General features: G+C 53.0%; 1 protein-coding gene across 1 annotated transcript in view; it reads right to left on the bottom strand.

Annotated features, from left to right (window-relative positions):
- Window positions 1-384: 384 nt before the first annotated feature.
- MYRF (myelin regulatory factor) overlaps window positions 385-17570 on the bottom strand; it is a 44122-nt gene continuing 26936 nt past the window's right edge. The window contains exons 8-28 of the mRNA XM_058026096.1: window positions 14501-14696; window positions 13828-13904; window positions 13236-13346; window positions 12902-12992; window positions 11849-12049; window positions 11136-11244; window positions 10610-10719; window positions 9995-10155; window positions 9495-9567; window positions 8829-8917; window positions 8430-8498; window positions 7838-7918; window positions 6622-6707; window positions 6310-6516; window positions 5552-5657; window positions 5379-5449; window positions 5205-5292; window positions 4821-4895; window positions 4596-4698; window positions 3934-4008; window positions 385-3735 (exon numbers count right to left, since the gene is read on the bottom strand). Of these exons, the coding sequence (XP_057882079.1) occupies window positions 3649-3735; window positions 3934-4008; window positions 4596-4698; window positions 4821-4895; window positions 5205-5292; window positions 5379-5449; window positions 5552-5657; window positions 6310-6516; window positions 6622-6707; window positions 7838-7918; window positions 8430-8498; window positions 8829-8917; window positions 9495-9567; window positions 9995-10155; window positions 10610-10719; window positions 11136-11244; window positions 11849-12049; window positions 12902-12992; window positions 13236-13346; window positions 13828-13904; window positions 14501-14696 (2266 nt within the window). The 3' untranslated portion in view covers window positions 385-3648. The remainder of the gene's footprint in view (window positions 3736-3933; window positions 4009-4595; window positions 4699-4820; window positions 4896-5204; window positions 5293-5378; window positions 5450-5551; window positions 5658-6309; window positions 6517-6621; window positions 6708-7837; window positions 7919-8429; window positions 8499-8828; window positions 8918-9494; window positions 9568-9994; window positions 10156-10609; window positions 10720-11135; window positions 11245-11848; window positions 12050-12901; window positions 12993-13235; window positions 13347-13827; window positions 13905-14500; window positions 14697-17570) is intronic.

The following is a 17570-nucleotide window of genomic DNA, read 5'->3' on the forward strand; positions in this document are numbered from 1 at the left end:
AGTAATGTGATGTCAGAGGCAGGTTTTCTTTTTCCTTTATTTTTCCTTCCTTTCTTCCCTTTCCCTTCCTTTTTTCCTCTTCCTCCTTTCTTTGTCCTTCTGCTTTTTCCTTTTCCCTTTGTCCATTTAACCTTTGTTTTCCCTCTTTATTTTCTTCATTTTTCTCCTACTTCCTTCATTTTCCCTTCCTAATTTCTTTCCCTTTCTTCCTTTCTTTTTCCTCCTTCCTTTTCCTTTTTATTCCCATTCCAAAGAATCTTGACTGGCATGTCCAGAAACTTCCACTGATTAAAAACTTGGAATTTTCTCCATCCCGTGGGCAGTTTTACAGCCATTCACCTGAGTTATTCCATCAGAAAGGGAGGAAAACACCAGGAGCCATCCTTGGATACAAAGCAGTATTTATATATTTTATTCATATGGGCACATTTACCTCCAGCATAAAACAAAGTCTAAATAAGCAAAACAAAACAAACAAACAAACAAATATCCGGGGAATCCGGAAACTCAGCCCTCAAATTCAGCAAAATATAAATATAAACCAGGAAGAAAAGAGGGAAACCACGCTTGTTCCCCACAAATAAAAACCAGGAATCAATAATAACCTGCTACAAATGCAACTCTACGAACTGGCTGGCAAAATACAGTGATTAAAGCTGTGGCAGCAACATTAAAACCAACAAAATTAGTGCTTTTACGTGGTGTTTTTTTCCTTAATTCTTCCAGTGGTGCCATAGTCTCTATTTACAGGCTTTAAGCTCCAACAGTAGGACAGAAGAGTTGGGAATTTGCTTTTGAAACAACTCCCAAACAGCCTCGTTCTCCACCCTCTTGTCTTCCTTCCCGCCAGGAATGTCTCTTTGCCGCTGGATGGGGAGGGATTTCCCCAGGCTGGAGAGGAAAGGCCTGATTGTGAACTCTCTTGGTACTGATTGGGGACAGGGGAGGGGCAGAGATGCTTTTTGGAGGGGAAATCCATGCAGACAGCTGTTTCCACGGGCCTGGAAGCAATTCCATGACTCCTTCATTGTACAATTCTGAGCCCCTTTGGAGCTCGTTGCTGCCTCGCAGGGCAGCAGCCGATGGATGATTTTTACCATGGAATCCTGGAATGGTTCGGGTGGGAAGGGACCTTAAAGCCCATTCAGTCCCACTCCCTGCCATGGGCAGGGACACCTTCCACTGGTCCAGGCAGCTCCAAACCCATCCAACCTGTCTTGGAACACTTCCAGGGATGGAACATCCAAAACTTCTCTGGGCAACCTGTGCCACTTTAAGACATAAGGTACTACTGACACTAAAATCTTCATCCTGAATCCCTGTCCTCTCCTGATGCCAGGGATTGCTGCCAGCTCCATGTGAGTAGGGCTGGCTTTGGCACTCCAGGAATTGCCACATCCCAGTTAAACCACCCGGGCACCATGTCTGAGGCAGCATTTGGGAATATATGTGGGAAAACACTGTTCCTTGGGGCTGTTCCACAAGGAAAAATGCACTAGAGATGTTTCCAGGCACTTGGTTTGTTGGGAATCTCCTCAAATCCCATGGCTGAGCATCCTGGGGACACCTGAGAGATCCCAACTCCTCCTGGGCCACCACTGATTGATTCCTTCCCTCAGGAGTGGGGTGGAATGTACTGGAGTGTCTTGGCTGAGGGGGGTGGTGATTGCAGGCTCTGGTCCCCCCAACATTCCCTGTTTCCTCTTCCAGGAGCTTTTATCCCAGCTCAGCATCACTCACCTGAGGAAGGACATGCCAGCCTGGGCCACTGATTGCCAAGGGAACAACAAACCTGCCAAGGAAGTCACTTCCCAGTTTAAAACCAGGAAAAATCGCTCAGGGCAGGTGGAGGGAAAAGCACTCAGCTACATCCAGGTGTTTCCTCCCCAATTTTAGGGAAAAACAGAGAATCCTGCTGAGCATGGAGCCCCCCTGCTTGTGCATAGGTATTCCCAGGGCTTGGGGTGTCCTGTTGTCCCACTGAGTGTCCCAAAACTGGTTTTCCAACTGCTTGGGTGCTCGGAATGCCCTGCTCACCCACTATTCCCTGCTTCCCAGGACTCAGTGGATTTTAGTAACTATAATTCAGTGTTTCCAGGCCTTGAAACCTCCCTACAAACAGTTCTTGGGGGCAGATGCCAAATCCAAGTGACATCACCAGGAATTTCAGGGCTGCTTCACTGGGATAAGCTCAGGAGGGGGATGATGTGAGACAAAACCAGATGTGCCCAGGAACCACCACTTTACCTGGATAAAACCCATCCTTGTTTTTCCAGAGCAGCGTTAGAGTGTCCCTAGGATCAGCATGTGGCATTCCCCCCTCACTTGTTTCCTCAGGGAAATCCATCTTGGAATACCCTGGAGGTGGCTGAGCCTCCAGGAATGCAGACAACTCCTCTGTAGCATGAGGAGCAGGATGGGGAGAGGGAAGCACAGGGAGCCACTTGGCTTTCCCACAGGACACACCTAGCTCAATGGGGCCAGAAGGAAATTCCTGGTTTTTTAACAGCTTAAACCCCACAAGAATTCAGTAGTTTAGCAATTTAAGGACTTGTAACAGTAAAATATCCCAAATCCCCCCAGTACAGCTCTGTGAGGGCAGGGACAGGCTGCAGCTGCTGCCATCCCAACTTTTGGGAGAACACCACCCCTCTCCTGAGGCAGAGATCCTGCCTGGACACGGATCCTGGTGCTCCCAGGGACTTGGCCTTGCTCTGCAGGGCACTCCAGGCTTTGCCAGTGCTGCACATCTGGGCAGAGGTTGGCACTGGCTCCAGAGCCGACCAGGCAGCTCCGCACACGCCGCTTCCAAGCGGACAAAAACGGATCCTACCACACTAAATGTGGGTAAGTCCTGGTCTTTTGTCACCCCATCCTGGGGACAAGTGTCTCCAGGTGTGGCATGGCCCCAGCAGCAGCTTGAGTGGGGGTTTTATCCATCCAGACCTGGATATCCCACATGGATATGGGATTTAAGAGCACAAAGAAGAGGGGGGATGACATTGAAGCTGCTCCTTCTCTGGTTGTTCCTAGAGGAACGTGTCCATTGGCAGGTCCAGGAGTCTCTGGGAAGTCCGTGGGAAGTGGCCCTGGGCCAAGCAGAAGGAACAGCAACTCCAGTGTAGAACTTCCAGTAGGTCCAGGCACAGCCATCCTTTCCAGGCCAAACTCCAGCGTTTGGCCCTTGGAAAGGGCTCCAGTGTTGAAGCAATTCCAGTGTTGTGAAGAACTGATGTGGGACATCTGGGAGCACTGGGTGGGGCTCCTGTCCATGGAAGGAGCACCCCTCTGAGACGTGGCAGAGCTGTCCACGCTCAGTCCGGTGTGATGCTTCCAATTCCAGTGTTGGAAGGGGAGGGGGAAGCAATGGAGGACACAAACATCCCCCTAAGGGAAGGACAGGGGTGTGGGATGCTGGGAATCGGTGCGAGGTCCCCCCAGGAGCCACCACAGGGCTGGTGGTGGCTTTTAGGTCCTGTGTGTCCTGAGCTTCAGTGTCTCCAGCCATCACCATTCCAGCTCCGGAGCTGCCGCAGGACACGGGGATGAGGCGGGGCTGGGGGCCAGCGGAGCAGGGAATTCGGGAGGCTCCCAGTGGCACCAGTTCCCCTCCTGTCTCCGAGCAGAGGGCACTGGTGCTGCCGGGACTCACTCACAGAGCCAGTAGAACTGGAAGTAATAGTCTGTGAAGAGGTGCCCCAGCTGCTCCAGGGAAGTGCTGCAGTCGGCTCGGCCCTAGGAATGGGAAAAGCAGCTTAGAGACAGAGGGGTGCCACTCCAAGGGTGGAATTCTGCCTGGATTATGGGCTGGGGCAGGGACAGATCATCCTCCTGCCACTCACAGGGCTGTGGGAAGCTCCTGCATTTCCCACATTCCATAAATCCCCCATTTCTCTCCTTCCACGTGGCCCTGGACAAGCTGCGGGTACTCACCGGCTGCGCCACTCGGAAGTGGTAAGAAAACTCTCGGAAGGACAGCATCACCAGGGGCCAGCGGTGCGAGGTGTCCTGGGGAGGCAAGGGGGACAGCTGGTCAGGGATCAGCTTGGGGGATGGCCTCCAGGCTGGATCTGGGAGGAAATCCACAGCCTCCTGCTGTCAAGCGACCCCATGGATGTTTCCTGGAGGACAGCTGGGATGAGGAAGAGCTCTGGGGGCTGGAGGGGCTCAGCCTGGAGGAAAGGAGGCTCCAGATGGACCTTCTGGCTCTACTGGAAGTAGGGATGGTCCAGATGGACCTACTGGAAGTTCTGCATAACTCCCTGACAGGAGAGGAGCAGCCAGGTGGGATCGGGCTCTGCTCCCAGGGAACTAAGGACAGGATGAGAGGAAATGGCCTCAAGTTGTGCCAGGGGAGGTTTAAGTTGGGTATTAGGGAAAATTCTTTCATGGGAAGGGCTGCCTTATTCCCTGTGGGAATAAGTTGAGGGGTGGAAGGGGAGCAGCAGTAGAGTCCCCACTCCTGGAGGTATTTAAAAGCCGCGTGGATGTGGCACCTGGGGACATGGTGGCGTTGGCAGTGCTGTGGGAATGGTTGGACTTTTCCAAGCTCAACGATTCCATGTGTATTTAGTGAGCTGTCCCCTTCTCCCTACCTGTGCATCTGTGGAGTCAGTGGAGCTGTTCCTGCTCACAGCATCCTGGCAGGGATCACTGGAGACAAGGTCACAAAGGGAGATGGACACAGTGGAGGAGGAGCTGGGAAGAGAGGACACCATGAGAGCCCGGAAGGGGGAACAAGTGTTCCTTTCCTATTGAGACACCGTGGCCACATCAGCCACTCCAGGGGCTCCCAAAGGACATGATCCATGGGCACTCACTTCATCTCCAGGGTCAGGTTGGTGTTCACGGCCGTCTGCTGGCTCACAGGGATGCGGTAGCTGAAATTCCCACTCCTGGGAACACAGAAAGAACATTAGATGTCACCAGGCTGTGGGAAAGGCAGGACAGGACTCAAAATCCCTGCCAGGCTGAGAACTCAGAGGGAAGAACTTCCCAATGTCCCAAGGCCGAGCCCACCACCAAACACAACCCCTGAGGGAAAGCTGGGAGCACCAGCTCCTCTTCCCATGGAGCAGCAAGAAGTGATGGCAGGAAACACCCAAGAAAATCTTGGAAAAACTCCCAGATTTTCCTATTTTCTAAATAGGAATAAATTTCCTGAAGTGCCACCAAGGTGCCACCAGCCAGCCCCTCTGGCTCACCTGCAGGCATCGGCAGCAGCGCAGTACTGGGAATGGATGGCCAGGTTGATCTCCAGGATCCGGATGGACTGCAGCACCGGGCTCAGCCCTACCAGGGAAAGAACAGGGTGTTTAGGAACAGCAAAGGGTGGAAAATCCCAAGGCTGGAAGGGAAAGAAGGTGGGATCCACGTACCATCCGTGCCGGGCTGCTCCATGCGGGGCCGCTCGCTCACCGGCTGCCGGAGGCTGCGCTGCTGCCGGGAGCTGCTGCGGGAGAGCGAGAGGTTGGAGATGTACTTGGATTTGCCCTGGATGTGGGAGAAGGGGGAGGAGGGGCTGGCATTGGGGCTGCCGAAGCTCTGAGACCTGTCAGGAGTCTTTGGCCACTTGGTGTAGGAGGTGGATTTCCCGGTGATGCCCCTGGATTTGGCTTTGATATTTGTCACCGGCAGGAGGGAGGGCTGGCTTTGGTCTGTGGAAAAATGGGAGAGAAGGCTGTGCTGAGAGGCAGAGAAAGGCTGGGAGCATTGGGATCACCCTGTCCCCATGTCACCTCCTGATGCACTCCAAGTTGCCCAGAGAGGCTGTGGCTGTCCCTGGATCCCTGGAAGTGTTCCAGGCCAGGCTGGACAGGACTTGGAGCTACCTGGGATAGTGAGAGGTTCCCTGCCCATGGCAGGGGTGGAACCAGATGGGCTTTAAGGTCCCTTTGGACCCAAAGCATTCCAGGAGTCTGTGCTTCCATTCCCTTTGTGCCTGATGGAGCTGATGATGGAGTGAGGAGGGAATGAGGTCAGACCTCAAGGCAGGGCTGCTCAGGTGAGCTGTGCCTGGTGTAGCTTCCCATGACTTTTTGCTGGCAACATGGGAAGCTCCAAATCCTTTTTAGCTCCCACACACCCCTGGGAACAGGATCAAACTGCACCACATGGGCAGAGAAGGATATAAAGTACTCATCCAAGGATAAGGATAGAAAGAGTATCAGCTACTAGAGAGCTTCCAAAGGAGTGGAATGAAGATGATGAAGGATGTGGAGGGGAAAGGGAGTTGGAATTGTTCATCCTGGAGGAGACTGAGGAGACCTTCTCAAAAGGAACACAAGGAGGACACGAGGTGACACAAACCTTGGAGATGTCCCAGCATTTCTGGGAACGTGGGCTGGCCCTCACTTGTCCGGTTGGTGGCATGGGCAGGGCTGGTCTCCGAGGGGACAGTGGAGGAGATGGCAGTGGGAGCAATGGAGCAGCACGTGGAAAAACAGGGAGGGCTGAAACAGGCCAGCACACCGCGACCGGGAATGCCAAGGGCTACTCCATGTGTCTCATCCAGGGCTGCAGGGACACAGGGAATAAATAAGTCAAGGGATGGAACAGGAGCAGCACCTGGTGTCCTGCAGCCCTTCCATGAAACCAGAGCCATCCCAATCCATCACCCACCGTGCTCGGGGGGGATCCTGCTGCTGGCCCCATTGGATGTGGCCGTGGATCGCACGATCTGCGTCTTGTCAATGTTCTGGCTTGACCTGGAATGCAGGAAAAGATGCTGGAAACCTCCTGGGTGTGGACAATGGGGTCACTTGTAGGTGAGGAGAACAGTAGCTGCAGCAGGAGGATGGGAAGAGGGACATGGAGTAAGTGGAGATGTGGAGGAGAACAGAGTGACCTGGGAAAGGCAGGAGAAAGGCACACGAGCCATGAAAACAGCAAGGAGAGCTCAGAAATTCCACAGGGAATGGTGTGGCTGTTCTATGTCTGGCAGGGAAAAGTCCCAGCTGATTCAGAGGACACCAGCAACCCTCTTGGAACATGGTGTACATCGTGGATTTGACTCCCATCAGGAATCTCCTGGGTGGATTTAGGTGCTTGGGAATCAGCAGCTTCAAGCTCTCACCACTCCCTAAGGAATGTGCCCTTATCCCTTGAAGACAGACTGTTCCTCACCTTGTTCCTCAGAAACACACACAATCCCCCCATGCCCAAATTCATCCCATGGGATTCCAGGTGTTTCACTGCAGCTAGCCAAGACCTGAGCTGAGGACACCACAGGCATCTCCCGAGAGTTAGGGAGATGGGAAAAGGAGGGAATCTTTCTTCCAGGTCTGCAGAACAAGGAGCACTTCTGGACACCTGTGTCCATGTCTTACCTGTCCCTGAGCATGGCTCCAGGTTTCTGTGGGATTAACAGAGCTTCACTCATTTAGAGGAATTAAAAAAACACTTTGTCATCTCTGAGATTTGTCTAAATAGAGGGATTTTTTTCCAGGTTGAAGGAGACTCAATGCCAGTCTTCCAAAGGGAATGTGGCACAAGCCTCTGGAGCTTCACCTTCATCCCAGACTAAATCCAACCCTTACCCCTGAAGTTCTTCCACTGCCTCACCCCTTTTCCTTACACAGCTTTATCTTGCCCCTGCTCTCCCTGCAGGATGCAATTTCTTTATTTAACCTTTAATTAATTGATTTTTCCAGCTCCTACTCTTAATTTCCCTTCCCTGACAAGACCCATAACCTTTCCTCCTGCAAGCCCAACTGGAAGTCTCACATCCCTTTCTCTGTTTCCAGTTTCTTGGCCTTTGGTGATGCAGGAAAAAAAAGCAGGAATTAAGAGAAGGGACGAAGGAATTAAATAATGAAATAATGAAACAGTCACATACCGTGGACACAGAGCGACCGGAATTCCGGGACCCCCGTGCCGAAAGAGGGCCAGGAGACAGGCAGTGGGTACAGCAAAGGAGCTACAGGACAGTGAGGGAGACAAGGAGAACAGGAAAGTGGGAAGATGACCAGGAGGACAGGGAATTAAAGAGGATATGGAAGATAACGGAAAGGAAAAGACAAAAATGGGGAAATCAAGGACGAAGTGGAAGGAAAATGGGTTGGATGAGAGATGTGAGGAGGAGAGGAGGGAGAAAAATGGGAGAGGGAAAAGAGAGGGAGAAAAAGAGACTCATTATCAGGTTACACGAGCTCCCAAAGCTGATCCAGCCCTGCTGCACCAGTGGGATGAGGCTGTTTTAGTTCAGCTGGCGGCATCCAAGGAACATTCAGCACATCCTAGAAAGAGATTCCCTTTTCCTTCTCTATTCCTCACTTCTTGCTCCAGATAATTCAACCACCATCAGACTGGGATGTGCGGCTGTGCTTGGCAGGGTGTGCAGCTCTGAACTGTGCTCAGCAATCCCAGTTTCTGCGCTCCAGCCTCTCCCAGGTGTCCTCATCCCTCCCAGCGATTCCCAAAATACCCACCCATCGATGTCCACGAGATCCTCCTCGCTGCGCAGGCTCAGCACGTAGAGCGTGGACATGGACACCACGCTGCAAAAGAGACAAGGGCAGGGTGAGGAGGAGCAGGGAGCAAGGACAGGGCATGGGATCGATCCACTTCCATGGGATTCCAGCCCAGGAGAAATGGATGCCCCATCCCTGAAAGTTTTCACAGCCAGGCTGGAGCAACCTGGGATAGTGGAAGCTCCCAGCTCATGGCAGGGAGCTGGAACCAGATAAACTTTAAGGTCTCTTCTGACACAAAGTACTCCAGGATTCTCTGGAAGAAGCCATACACCCACAGCCCCTCACTGCACACCCCATGGATGGCACAGTCCCAATGGATGAGCTGGATGCAGCAGCCCAGGAGGGGGATCTCACCTGAAAGCCATGATGATGACCAGGGCAATGATGGTGCCCTGAAGGAAGCGCTGGCTGATGCAGGCCTGCTCCGGGACAACTGACGGAGACTGCGATGGAAAAAATCCTGGATCAGCTCATTCAGGGTCCCCTGGATCAGCTCAGCTCCCTCACTGCTCTGGTCCTTGCACAGATCTCCCCCAGCCCTCCTGAGCTCGCTTCCTGCCTCCCTGAAAATCCTCAACTCCCCAAGTTTAGAAGTCATTTAATGTCTCCATTAGGAGATAGAAAGAAAGATCATGGGAGAACTGTGGTTGGAAAAGCCCTCTAGGATCGTGGAGTCCAGCCCTTCCCCCAGCACTGTCAAGGCCACCACTAATCCATGTCCCCAAGTGCCACATTCACATGGTTTTTAAATCCCACCAGCAATGGGGACTCCACCACTGGAGCCCACTCCAGTGCCTGACAGTCCTTTCCATGAAGAAATTTTCCCTAATATCCAGCCTAGCCCTCCCCTGGCACAATGTGGGGGTGTTTCCTCTTGGATAAGGCAGGGAGCAGAGCCCAATCTCCTGGCTCCAACCTCCTTCCAGGGATTTGTGGACATGAGGTTCCCCCTGATCCTCCTTTACTCCAGGCTGAGCCTTCTCTGCTCCCAGCACTGCTCCTTTGGGATCCATCCCTTACCTTGCTGGCGACTTTGTGGGGTCTCTTTTTGTGGGGCACGCTTCCTGCCCGGCTGAACTGGCTCCCAGTTTGGCTGCAAGGAGAAAGGAGGAATGGAGCTGAGCTGGGCAGGGATAGCTTTCCAAACCATTACCAGGAAAAAATGGCATTTTCTGGGAGGGAAAAGATGTTTTTGTGGTGACAGTCACAAACCCTTTTGGTGCTTTGCCCCAAAACCGGCATAAGCAGGGTCAGGAAGGAAATTTTGGAAGCATGGGAAACTCTTTGCCATGAGAAAGCCACTGACTTTAGGGAAACATGGAGACTATTTCATCCTAGGTGTTGTTGGGCTGGTCCTGTGGGAATTCCAAACCTCCACAAGCTCAGCTCTTTAAATCCACTCCAGGCGAAGCAATACCAGCCAACATCCCAGTCCTTCCTCATCTCCCTGTTCCCAATCCAAGCTGCCCCTTGGAACTCTCTGGGATGAACGGGGACATTCCCTGTGGCTCCATGGGTACCTGAAGGCTCCAGAGCTCACTGTTGACTTCATGCTGTCCAGCCTCTTGAGCTTGGCCAGCTTGTGGCTCCACCTTTCCAGCTCATCGATCCGTGTCTCCAGGTTATCGGTGAGCTTGCACAGCTCCTTCACGGCTCCCACGTTCTCCATGAAGATCCGCTCCTGCCAAGGAATCAGGTCAGCAGGCTGAGGCACACCTGGACCTGGACGATCCATGCCCTCCATGTGTGCCGTGGGAGACTGTCCCCTCGATTCCCAGAGCAGCAACCAGGCTGCCACAGGTTGGGAAAGGTCAGGAAACCAGGTGCTCCAGGTTATCCTGACATAAGCACCTTATCTTATCTAGGAAGGGAAGATTAGGACTGGGAGCCTCCCAGCAGGAAGCTGCCAACAAGGAGCCCTTCCCCAGGGAGATGCTGCCAAATTTCACCAGCATCAGGCTGGCTCCTCCCTGCCAGTGTCCGATACCCACCCAGGGCTGCTCCCGACTTCTGGAAGACCAGCCAGGTCTGAAACTCATCTGGGAGCATTTCCCAGGCATCCCACCTTCCCTCTCCCATATCCAGCTCCACCATTCCCTCGAGCCAGCTTCTCCAGCCTCCTGGCTGCCACCAACCTTGTTCACAACCAGGAAGTTCTCCAGGGTTTTCCCATTGGAAAAGACCAGGTCCCCAGTGTCCTTCACAGCTTCGGGCAGAATCTCCTTCACCTCCTGAGCGATGACACCTGTGTGGAGATGGAACAGTGGGGTGGGATGGGATCACCCTGCACCCCCTGGATTCTCATTCCAAGCTGTGCACAGCTCCTTGGAGACCCTCAAGGGCAGAGGATGGTCAGACAAGGCTGCTGCCCAAATTCTATGGATAGGGATCATCATCCCATCATAGTGTACTTGGAGAAACCTTCTCCCTGTGGGAAGTGCCACTTTCTCTCCCACTCACCAAAGAGGGAATTTCATTAGATTCCTTAATTTGGGAGGTTAGAGGGCGCCTCTTGCCCACCCCACACCTGGGAGGCTGCCCTGGTACAGAGCTGGGTCCAGCCCCTGGGAAAGGCAGGGAATTCCTGTGGGACATTCCTGTGTCAGAGGCGTATTCCCATGGGACATTCCTGTCTCACAGATGTATTCCCATGGGATGTACCTGTCTCAGAGGTGCTGTCAATGCCCACCGTGGCTGCAAACTCAGGTTTGTAGTTGTAGTGCACCAGCCTCATCCTGGAGATCCGCTTCAGCTGCTCTGTGGTGTCCACCTGGGACAAAACAGGCACATGGAATTCCCAGTGGGATATTGCTTCTCAAGCAATATCCAAGCAGGACAACCCACTATGGCCCATGGGAATTCCTTTGGGAGATAGCCCTGAACCCTGCCCTGAGCAGCCATAAGGACAAACACTGGAGTTAATGTCCAAGACAGGACAAGATCCTTGGATAGGGAAATCTGAGTCTCCTTGCAGAACCAGACACAGGGAAGAGAAGTTCCCAAAAACAGGTGACGGGGTTATATCCAGCTTTTCTGGACAGGCAAATCCAGCTGAGAGGAATTCAGAGCAGAGCCAAGCCTCTCACCCAGGCTCTGGCAAGGCCCAGTGTGGTACCTGCCACACTGACCCTTTTTCCACTCATTTTCCACCTTTTTCCCACTGTTTGCTACTTCTGGTTAACACTGGAAGAGTCAGTATTCTCTAAGACACTGGACTGGCTGTGCTTGCGACAGAAAAATTCCTAAGGCACTTCCCATCTGCTCTGCAGTCATAGGATCATGGAATACCCCGAGGTGGGAGGGACGTGAAAGAATCACTGGAGTTCTTCAGCCTCCTGGTGACCCCAAGCCCACCCTGCTTCCCAGGTTCCCACCTCCTGGATGTCCTCCTTCACTCGGACATCTGAAGGGTGCATCAGGGACCCCATGACCTTCACGTTGCCGTGGACCACCAGGGCCTCATCCGGGCGGTCCGTGTTGATCCCCACGCGGCCGTGGTGGAACACGGTGTCCGGGAGCTGCGCCCGCTGCCACAGCACGTCACTGTCACTCTCAAACTGCCCCGGGTTGGAGGCCTGCGGAGACATGGGACAACAGGGACTGACTGAAAAGCTGGGAGGGGAATGCTGGGAAGCAGAGACGGGGAAGGTTGGCCCTTCCTTCTCCTTCTCTTCTCCTTCTCCTCCTCCTCTCCCTAAAGGAAAATCCTTCTTCCTTCAGCTGTTATCCCAGCTATCAGTGTTCCAGCCACTCAGAAGAGCAGGAAACCAAGTGACATGGATGATACTCCCGGGTCACAAACTCAGAGTGTTCCCGGCTGCCTGCAATTCCTTGAAATTCTGCACTGGACATCCTGGAAGCTGCCTAATCCATCGTGGACTTTTTGTCTGAGGTCCCCGTTTGGGTTTTACTACCTGCTTTCATGTTTTGGAGCTGAGTGCTCCAGCAAAACCCTGGGAGAGCCTGGGAATGCTGCCTTTCTTTTCCTGCTCCCCTGCCTTAGGATATGAAAAAGTGATGTTCTGGGAGAGTGCCCAATTTTCCTGCATCTTCTTGTTCCTGCTGCAGAGTTCCAACAACACTCTTCCCTCATTCCCAACAATTCTATTGGACACTGATCCCATTTGGAGAATGAGATTCCTTCCTTATCCTGTAACAGGTTCTTCAACCAGGTATGGAAAGTCTGAAGCCAGAATCCAAGTGTGGACAGGGAAAACCACAAGCAAGGCAGAGAGAGTTTGGAGGAGGTGGGAAAGGTGGGATATCAAGTTTGGAAAAGACCTCTAAGAACATCAAAGCCAACCCAGCACCTCCACCACATTCACCACTAAACCAAGACCCACATCCACACATTTTATGGATATGGAATCGTGGGAAACAGCCCAGGACGGTGCAGCAAAGGAGTGTGGGAGGAGACAGGGATTTACCCGGACGATGATGCGCTCGGAGATGTGGGCTGCCAGCGTGTAGTTCTGGTTCTGGGCATGTGCCTGCAGGGCCACCACCAGCATGAAGTACCTGCAGAGGGACACAGCTCAGGGACACATCCTGTGCTGGGAAGAGCTGGATCTCCGTCCCCTCTGGAGCACTGGGCACCATGGAGGGCTCACAGCACCCCCTGTCCTTGTGCTGAGTGTCCCCAACCCCACAATCCAAGCCCTATTCCCACATCCCACTCCAGCCATTCTGCCCAGCCCAGGGACAGGCAGATCCACAGGATTCTCAGGATGTTCTGGAGGAGGCCCTCGTGTTCTCCCTCACCTCTGGTCCGGGTTGGGTTTGCCTTTTTTCCTCATGTTGTTGGCCGTGGTCTCGCTGAAGTGCAGCCGCCCCACAGTGACCTTGGTGACCTGCTCTGGAGGGAGGTTCACCCTGGAAGGAAAGGAAAACAAAGCAATGAGTGAGGATGGTGGCTACCTTGGAATGGTGCCTATCTTTTCCCACTCCTCTCCTATATCTTCCTTCCTTAGGTGAGGAGTACACAGTTTTCCTGCACCTGGAGGCCTTGAACCCAACAACACTCCTCCCTCATTCCCAGCTGCACACTGGTCCTATCTTGAGACCTGCCACACATACTCCATGCCCTGAAGAACCAGGTATGGAGAGGCTGGAGCCACAACCTGGAGAGGAGAGCTTTTTTAGGAATGGCCATCTCCTGGCCTGCTCCACAGTCTGTGACGTGGGCACAGAGCAGGGTTGGGAATGCAAAGAGAGGAAAACAGGAGAAAACTGGAGAGTGTGGCACTCACACAGTGGAGTGGGAGACCTCCAACTCCACCATCTCCCCACCTTCTCCTGCTGTTGCTTATTCCCTGGAAGCAGAGGATGCTCATTCCCACAAGGACACACTCACGTGACGGGGTTGAAGGGCCGTTTGCTGCGGTCCGACTGCGACTGCTCGATGTTGATGGACTGGTTCAAGGCCTCGAGCTGGAGAGAAGGATTTGGGAATGTGGCACAGAGCACAGAGACCTTCCCCTTCCCGCCTCCTCCCTCCCAGCTCTCTGCCCAACCTTCCATGACAGGGAATACCCAGCCTGAGTGTGGGCATTGTCCAAGTGTCAAAAAAATTGAGGGGGGAAGGATCTTGCCAAAGTGCCCACTGGAGTCAAAGGTGAGTGGGAAGCAATCCTGAAGATAGCCAGACGGAGCCCATCTTAGGACTCGTATTTCAATGGCTTCAGGGGATGTTTAGATTGGATATCAGGGAAAACTCCTTCACGGAAAGGGTGGTCAGACATTGAAACAGGCTGCCCAGGGCAGTGGTAGAGTCACCATTCCTAGAGGGATTTAAAAGCTGTGTGGATGTGGCACTTGGGGACATGGATTAGTGGTGGCCTTGGCAGTGCTGGGGGAAGGGCTGGACTCCATGATCCTAAAGGGCTTTTCCAACCTATCCCATTCCATGATTGTGTGACTCCACACATTCCTCTACTACATGAAGAGGTGCTGTTACCTGTCTCCAGCCAGCTCCCAACCCCTCTGCTCCCAGCTGGATCCACCATGGTCCCTCAGCTCTCTCTCACCTTCACTCCATGCAGCTTCAGGTAGAAGCACTCCAAGGGTTTCAGGCCCTCGGGGGTCTTCACGTACTTGGGGTCGCCGAGCATTCCGATGTACACGGTGACCTGGAAGTGGTTCTTCTTCTGGCACACGAAGGCGTCGTCCCCCACGGAGAAGTTGAAGCCCTTGTCGGCATCCACGCGGTACGTGAGCATCGGGCTGGGGAGAGGGAGCAGCTGAGAACACCAATTCCCCACAGAAACTGTGGATATCCCATCCCTGGAAGGGTTCCGTGTCAGGATGGATGGGGCTTGGAGCAAGCTGGGCTAGCGGGAGGTGTCCCTGCCCGTGGATCATCACTGGGTGATCCATAAGGTCCCTTCCAACCCACATCATTCCACAGCTCTTCCCATTCAACTGGGAATGAATATGGAGATCCCAAGTTCCAAAATCTGCCCAAAATCTGCATCCCTTTAACATGGGAGTAGCAGCTCACACTGACCCACACCTCGTGGCATTCCCAATATTACCTTCTACCAGCTGTACCCTCCCAAATTCCAGCTGAAATCACAACCACCTGCTCTGGCTGCTGTGGAAAAGCTTCCAGGAGGAAGAGAGGAGGAGGAGAGGGAGGGAGGAGGAGGAGGGGTCCTGGCTGCTCCATGAACACACACCAGCTGGAAAGGTTTAATCTACATCTCCTTAATGGGCTGGTTTCCATGGGAATCAGGGAAATATGTGGCCTTTGCAGTGAGTCCGTTTTCCTCACCGTCCACAAAGCCCAGTCCTGGGCTGGTGGGCCCTCGGAAGGGGGGGAAGGAGCTGGCCTCTCATCCCACAGAACACCCAAATCCCATTGTTTTTAATTAAGGAACAGGGGATGAGATAAAGGGGGAGCTCAGCTCAGCCCTGGATCTCAGGCTTAAAAATTATGGGGTACTTTTCCCCCCAAACGAAACCACTTCTGACTTCCACCTCCAGAAGGACTGGAGCATTGGGAGGGGAGGTGGACAGACTGACAGTAAGAAATGTGGCAGAACTCAGGAGACAGGGATTCTTCACTGGTATGCCTCCTTTTTTTCTGGAATAAAACCATTCTCCCCATGCAACCACCTGAGGAGTTGATGTGGATGAGAGCTGTGGGTGATTCCAGGTTGCCATGAGTAATTCTGGGATAGCCATGAGGAACCACTCACTCCTTACGCCTCAGGGAGTCGGGAATGCTGTGCCCTGCTCCAGACACAAACCAGGCGGTGGGAGCAGAGCACTACCTTAGCCCAGAGGCACGAGAAGAATTCCCCACCCTCCTCCCAGCCTCAGCCCTGGATTCTCCATCTGGATATTCCTGACTGGGACACGCAGCTGAAGCTGACCAAAGCACCCTCATCCCAAGGGGATCCAAGTGAAGCCATTCCCGTTTTTTAATGGCTCCTGAGTGTTCCCTACTCTTCCCACTGTTTTTTAACTGGCAAAGCCAAGGAGAGAGAGGGTCTGTCTGAACTTCCAAACCATAGATGCTTCCCAAATCAGAAAACTGACAGCTGCTAAATGTGTGCTGACAGAGAGGAGGCAGGGAGGCCCCCCCCTTCTCAGCCTTCTGGAAATTCCAGGTCTTCCACAATCCCCTCTCAGAGGTTCCTTTTCACTGATTTTCCCATTTCCCCAATGGCTGTGCTGCTGCATCCCCCAAATTGGGATCTCTGCACTGGATTGAGCAGAGGGAAGAAGCTGCTTTCCATGCTGGCCTTTCCAAGGACAGGGCAGGGGCCAAAGGGCAAAGTGTCAGGAATAAAAGGTCTGGGGTCAAATGGATTATTTGATCCTGAACATCCCCACTGACAGGGGGGGGATTAAGGCAGGACAGAAGGGCAGGATCAGAGGAGGTTTTTCCCAATCCCAGTGAGGGTAAAGGATTACAAACTCCCCAGAGGGAACAGTATTGGGATTTGGCCAAGAGCAGGATGGCAGAGGGATGCTCATGTTCCCCCATTCCTTCCTTCCTTCTGTCCATCCAGGTTTCCCCATATTTAAACCACTCCTAAAACATAATATTGGGAGATCCGTAATCCAAAGAGATTCCCTAATTCCATGCATTCCTTGGTTTCTTTTGCTTCCAGGATACAAACTCCAGCTGAGCAGCAGGACACTGCATTCCTCCCACACAATCCCACCTGTGTGTCCATACTATGTATTCCCTTCAGCTTCCCAGGACACATCCATGATCCATCACCAGCACTCCATATCACATATCCCAAAACACATCCAGCAGGCCTGGACCATGACTGGTCTCCACTCCCTTGGTGAGATCCAGGATGTGCAGCACAGCCAGGTTTGGAGCTGTTCATCCTGACACTTCTACCAGCCAAGGGGTGCAACCCCAAAAGCCCAGGATCAGCCCCCAGAGAGCACCAGTTTGCTGGATGGGAAAAGAACAGCACCTTCCCATTTTCCCAGTTCCAAGGCTCTGGCCTCAGCATGGAGCTGTTTCCATGAAGGGCTGCACTATTCCCAGCTGCCTTCCCTCAAACTGGGAGAGGGAGGAGGGAGCTGGAATTTATCGGAGCCCGCTGTCAGGGAGATGAATGGCTCCTTCTCCCAGGAGTAAATTAGGGAATTGCCCGGTTCCAGGCCTCTTTGGCTCCACTGCTGGAAACCAGCTCATCCCTGGAAATGTTCACTGAGCCTAAAACCACAACATCAGAGCAAAAGGCCAAAAACATTGTATGCCATCCATAAAATTAATCCAGGGATTTCTGTCTCCTTCAACAACACAGATTCCTTGGCAAAACCTGAGACACGGGCCTGGAATGGAACCTAATCCTACCCCATCCCCTTATGGAACCTCATTTTTTGTGTGCAAAGGGAGGAAAACGTGGAATAGCATTAATTGTACTTTTTGCCCTGTAATCACTCCCAAAAATCTGGTAAGAACCTGGACAGCTTCCCATGCTCTCCCTCCTTCACCTCCTCTCTGGACTCTTTTCTTAGGATCAAGAGTAGGAAAAATCAGATAATTCAGATGATTCACATTCCTGAGGCTGTGAAAAGGTTTTGGGCACCTGGATCACAGGGAACTCAAACAGCACATCGAGA

This window comes from Melospiza georgiana, chromosome 6, assembly GCF_028018845.1.
Source record: "Melospiza georgiana isolate bMelGeo1 chromosome 6, bMelGeo1.pri, whole genome shotgun sequence".
In the NCBI taxonomy this organism is placed as follows: Eukaryota; Metazoa; Chordata; class Aves; order Passeriformes; family Passerellidae; genus Melospiza; species Melospiza georgiana.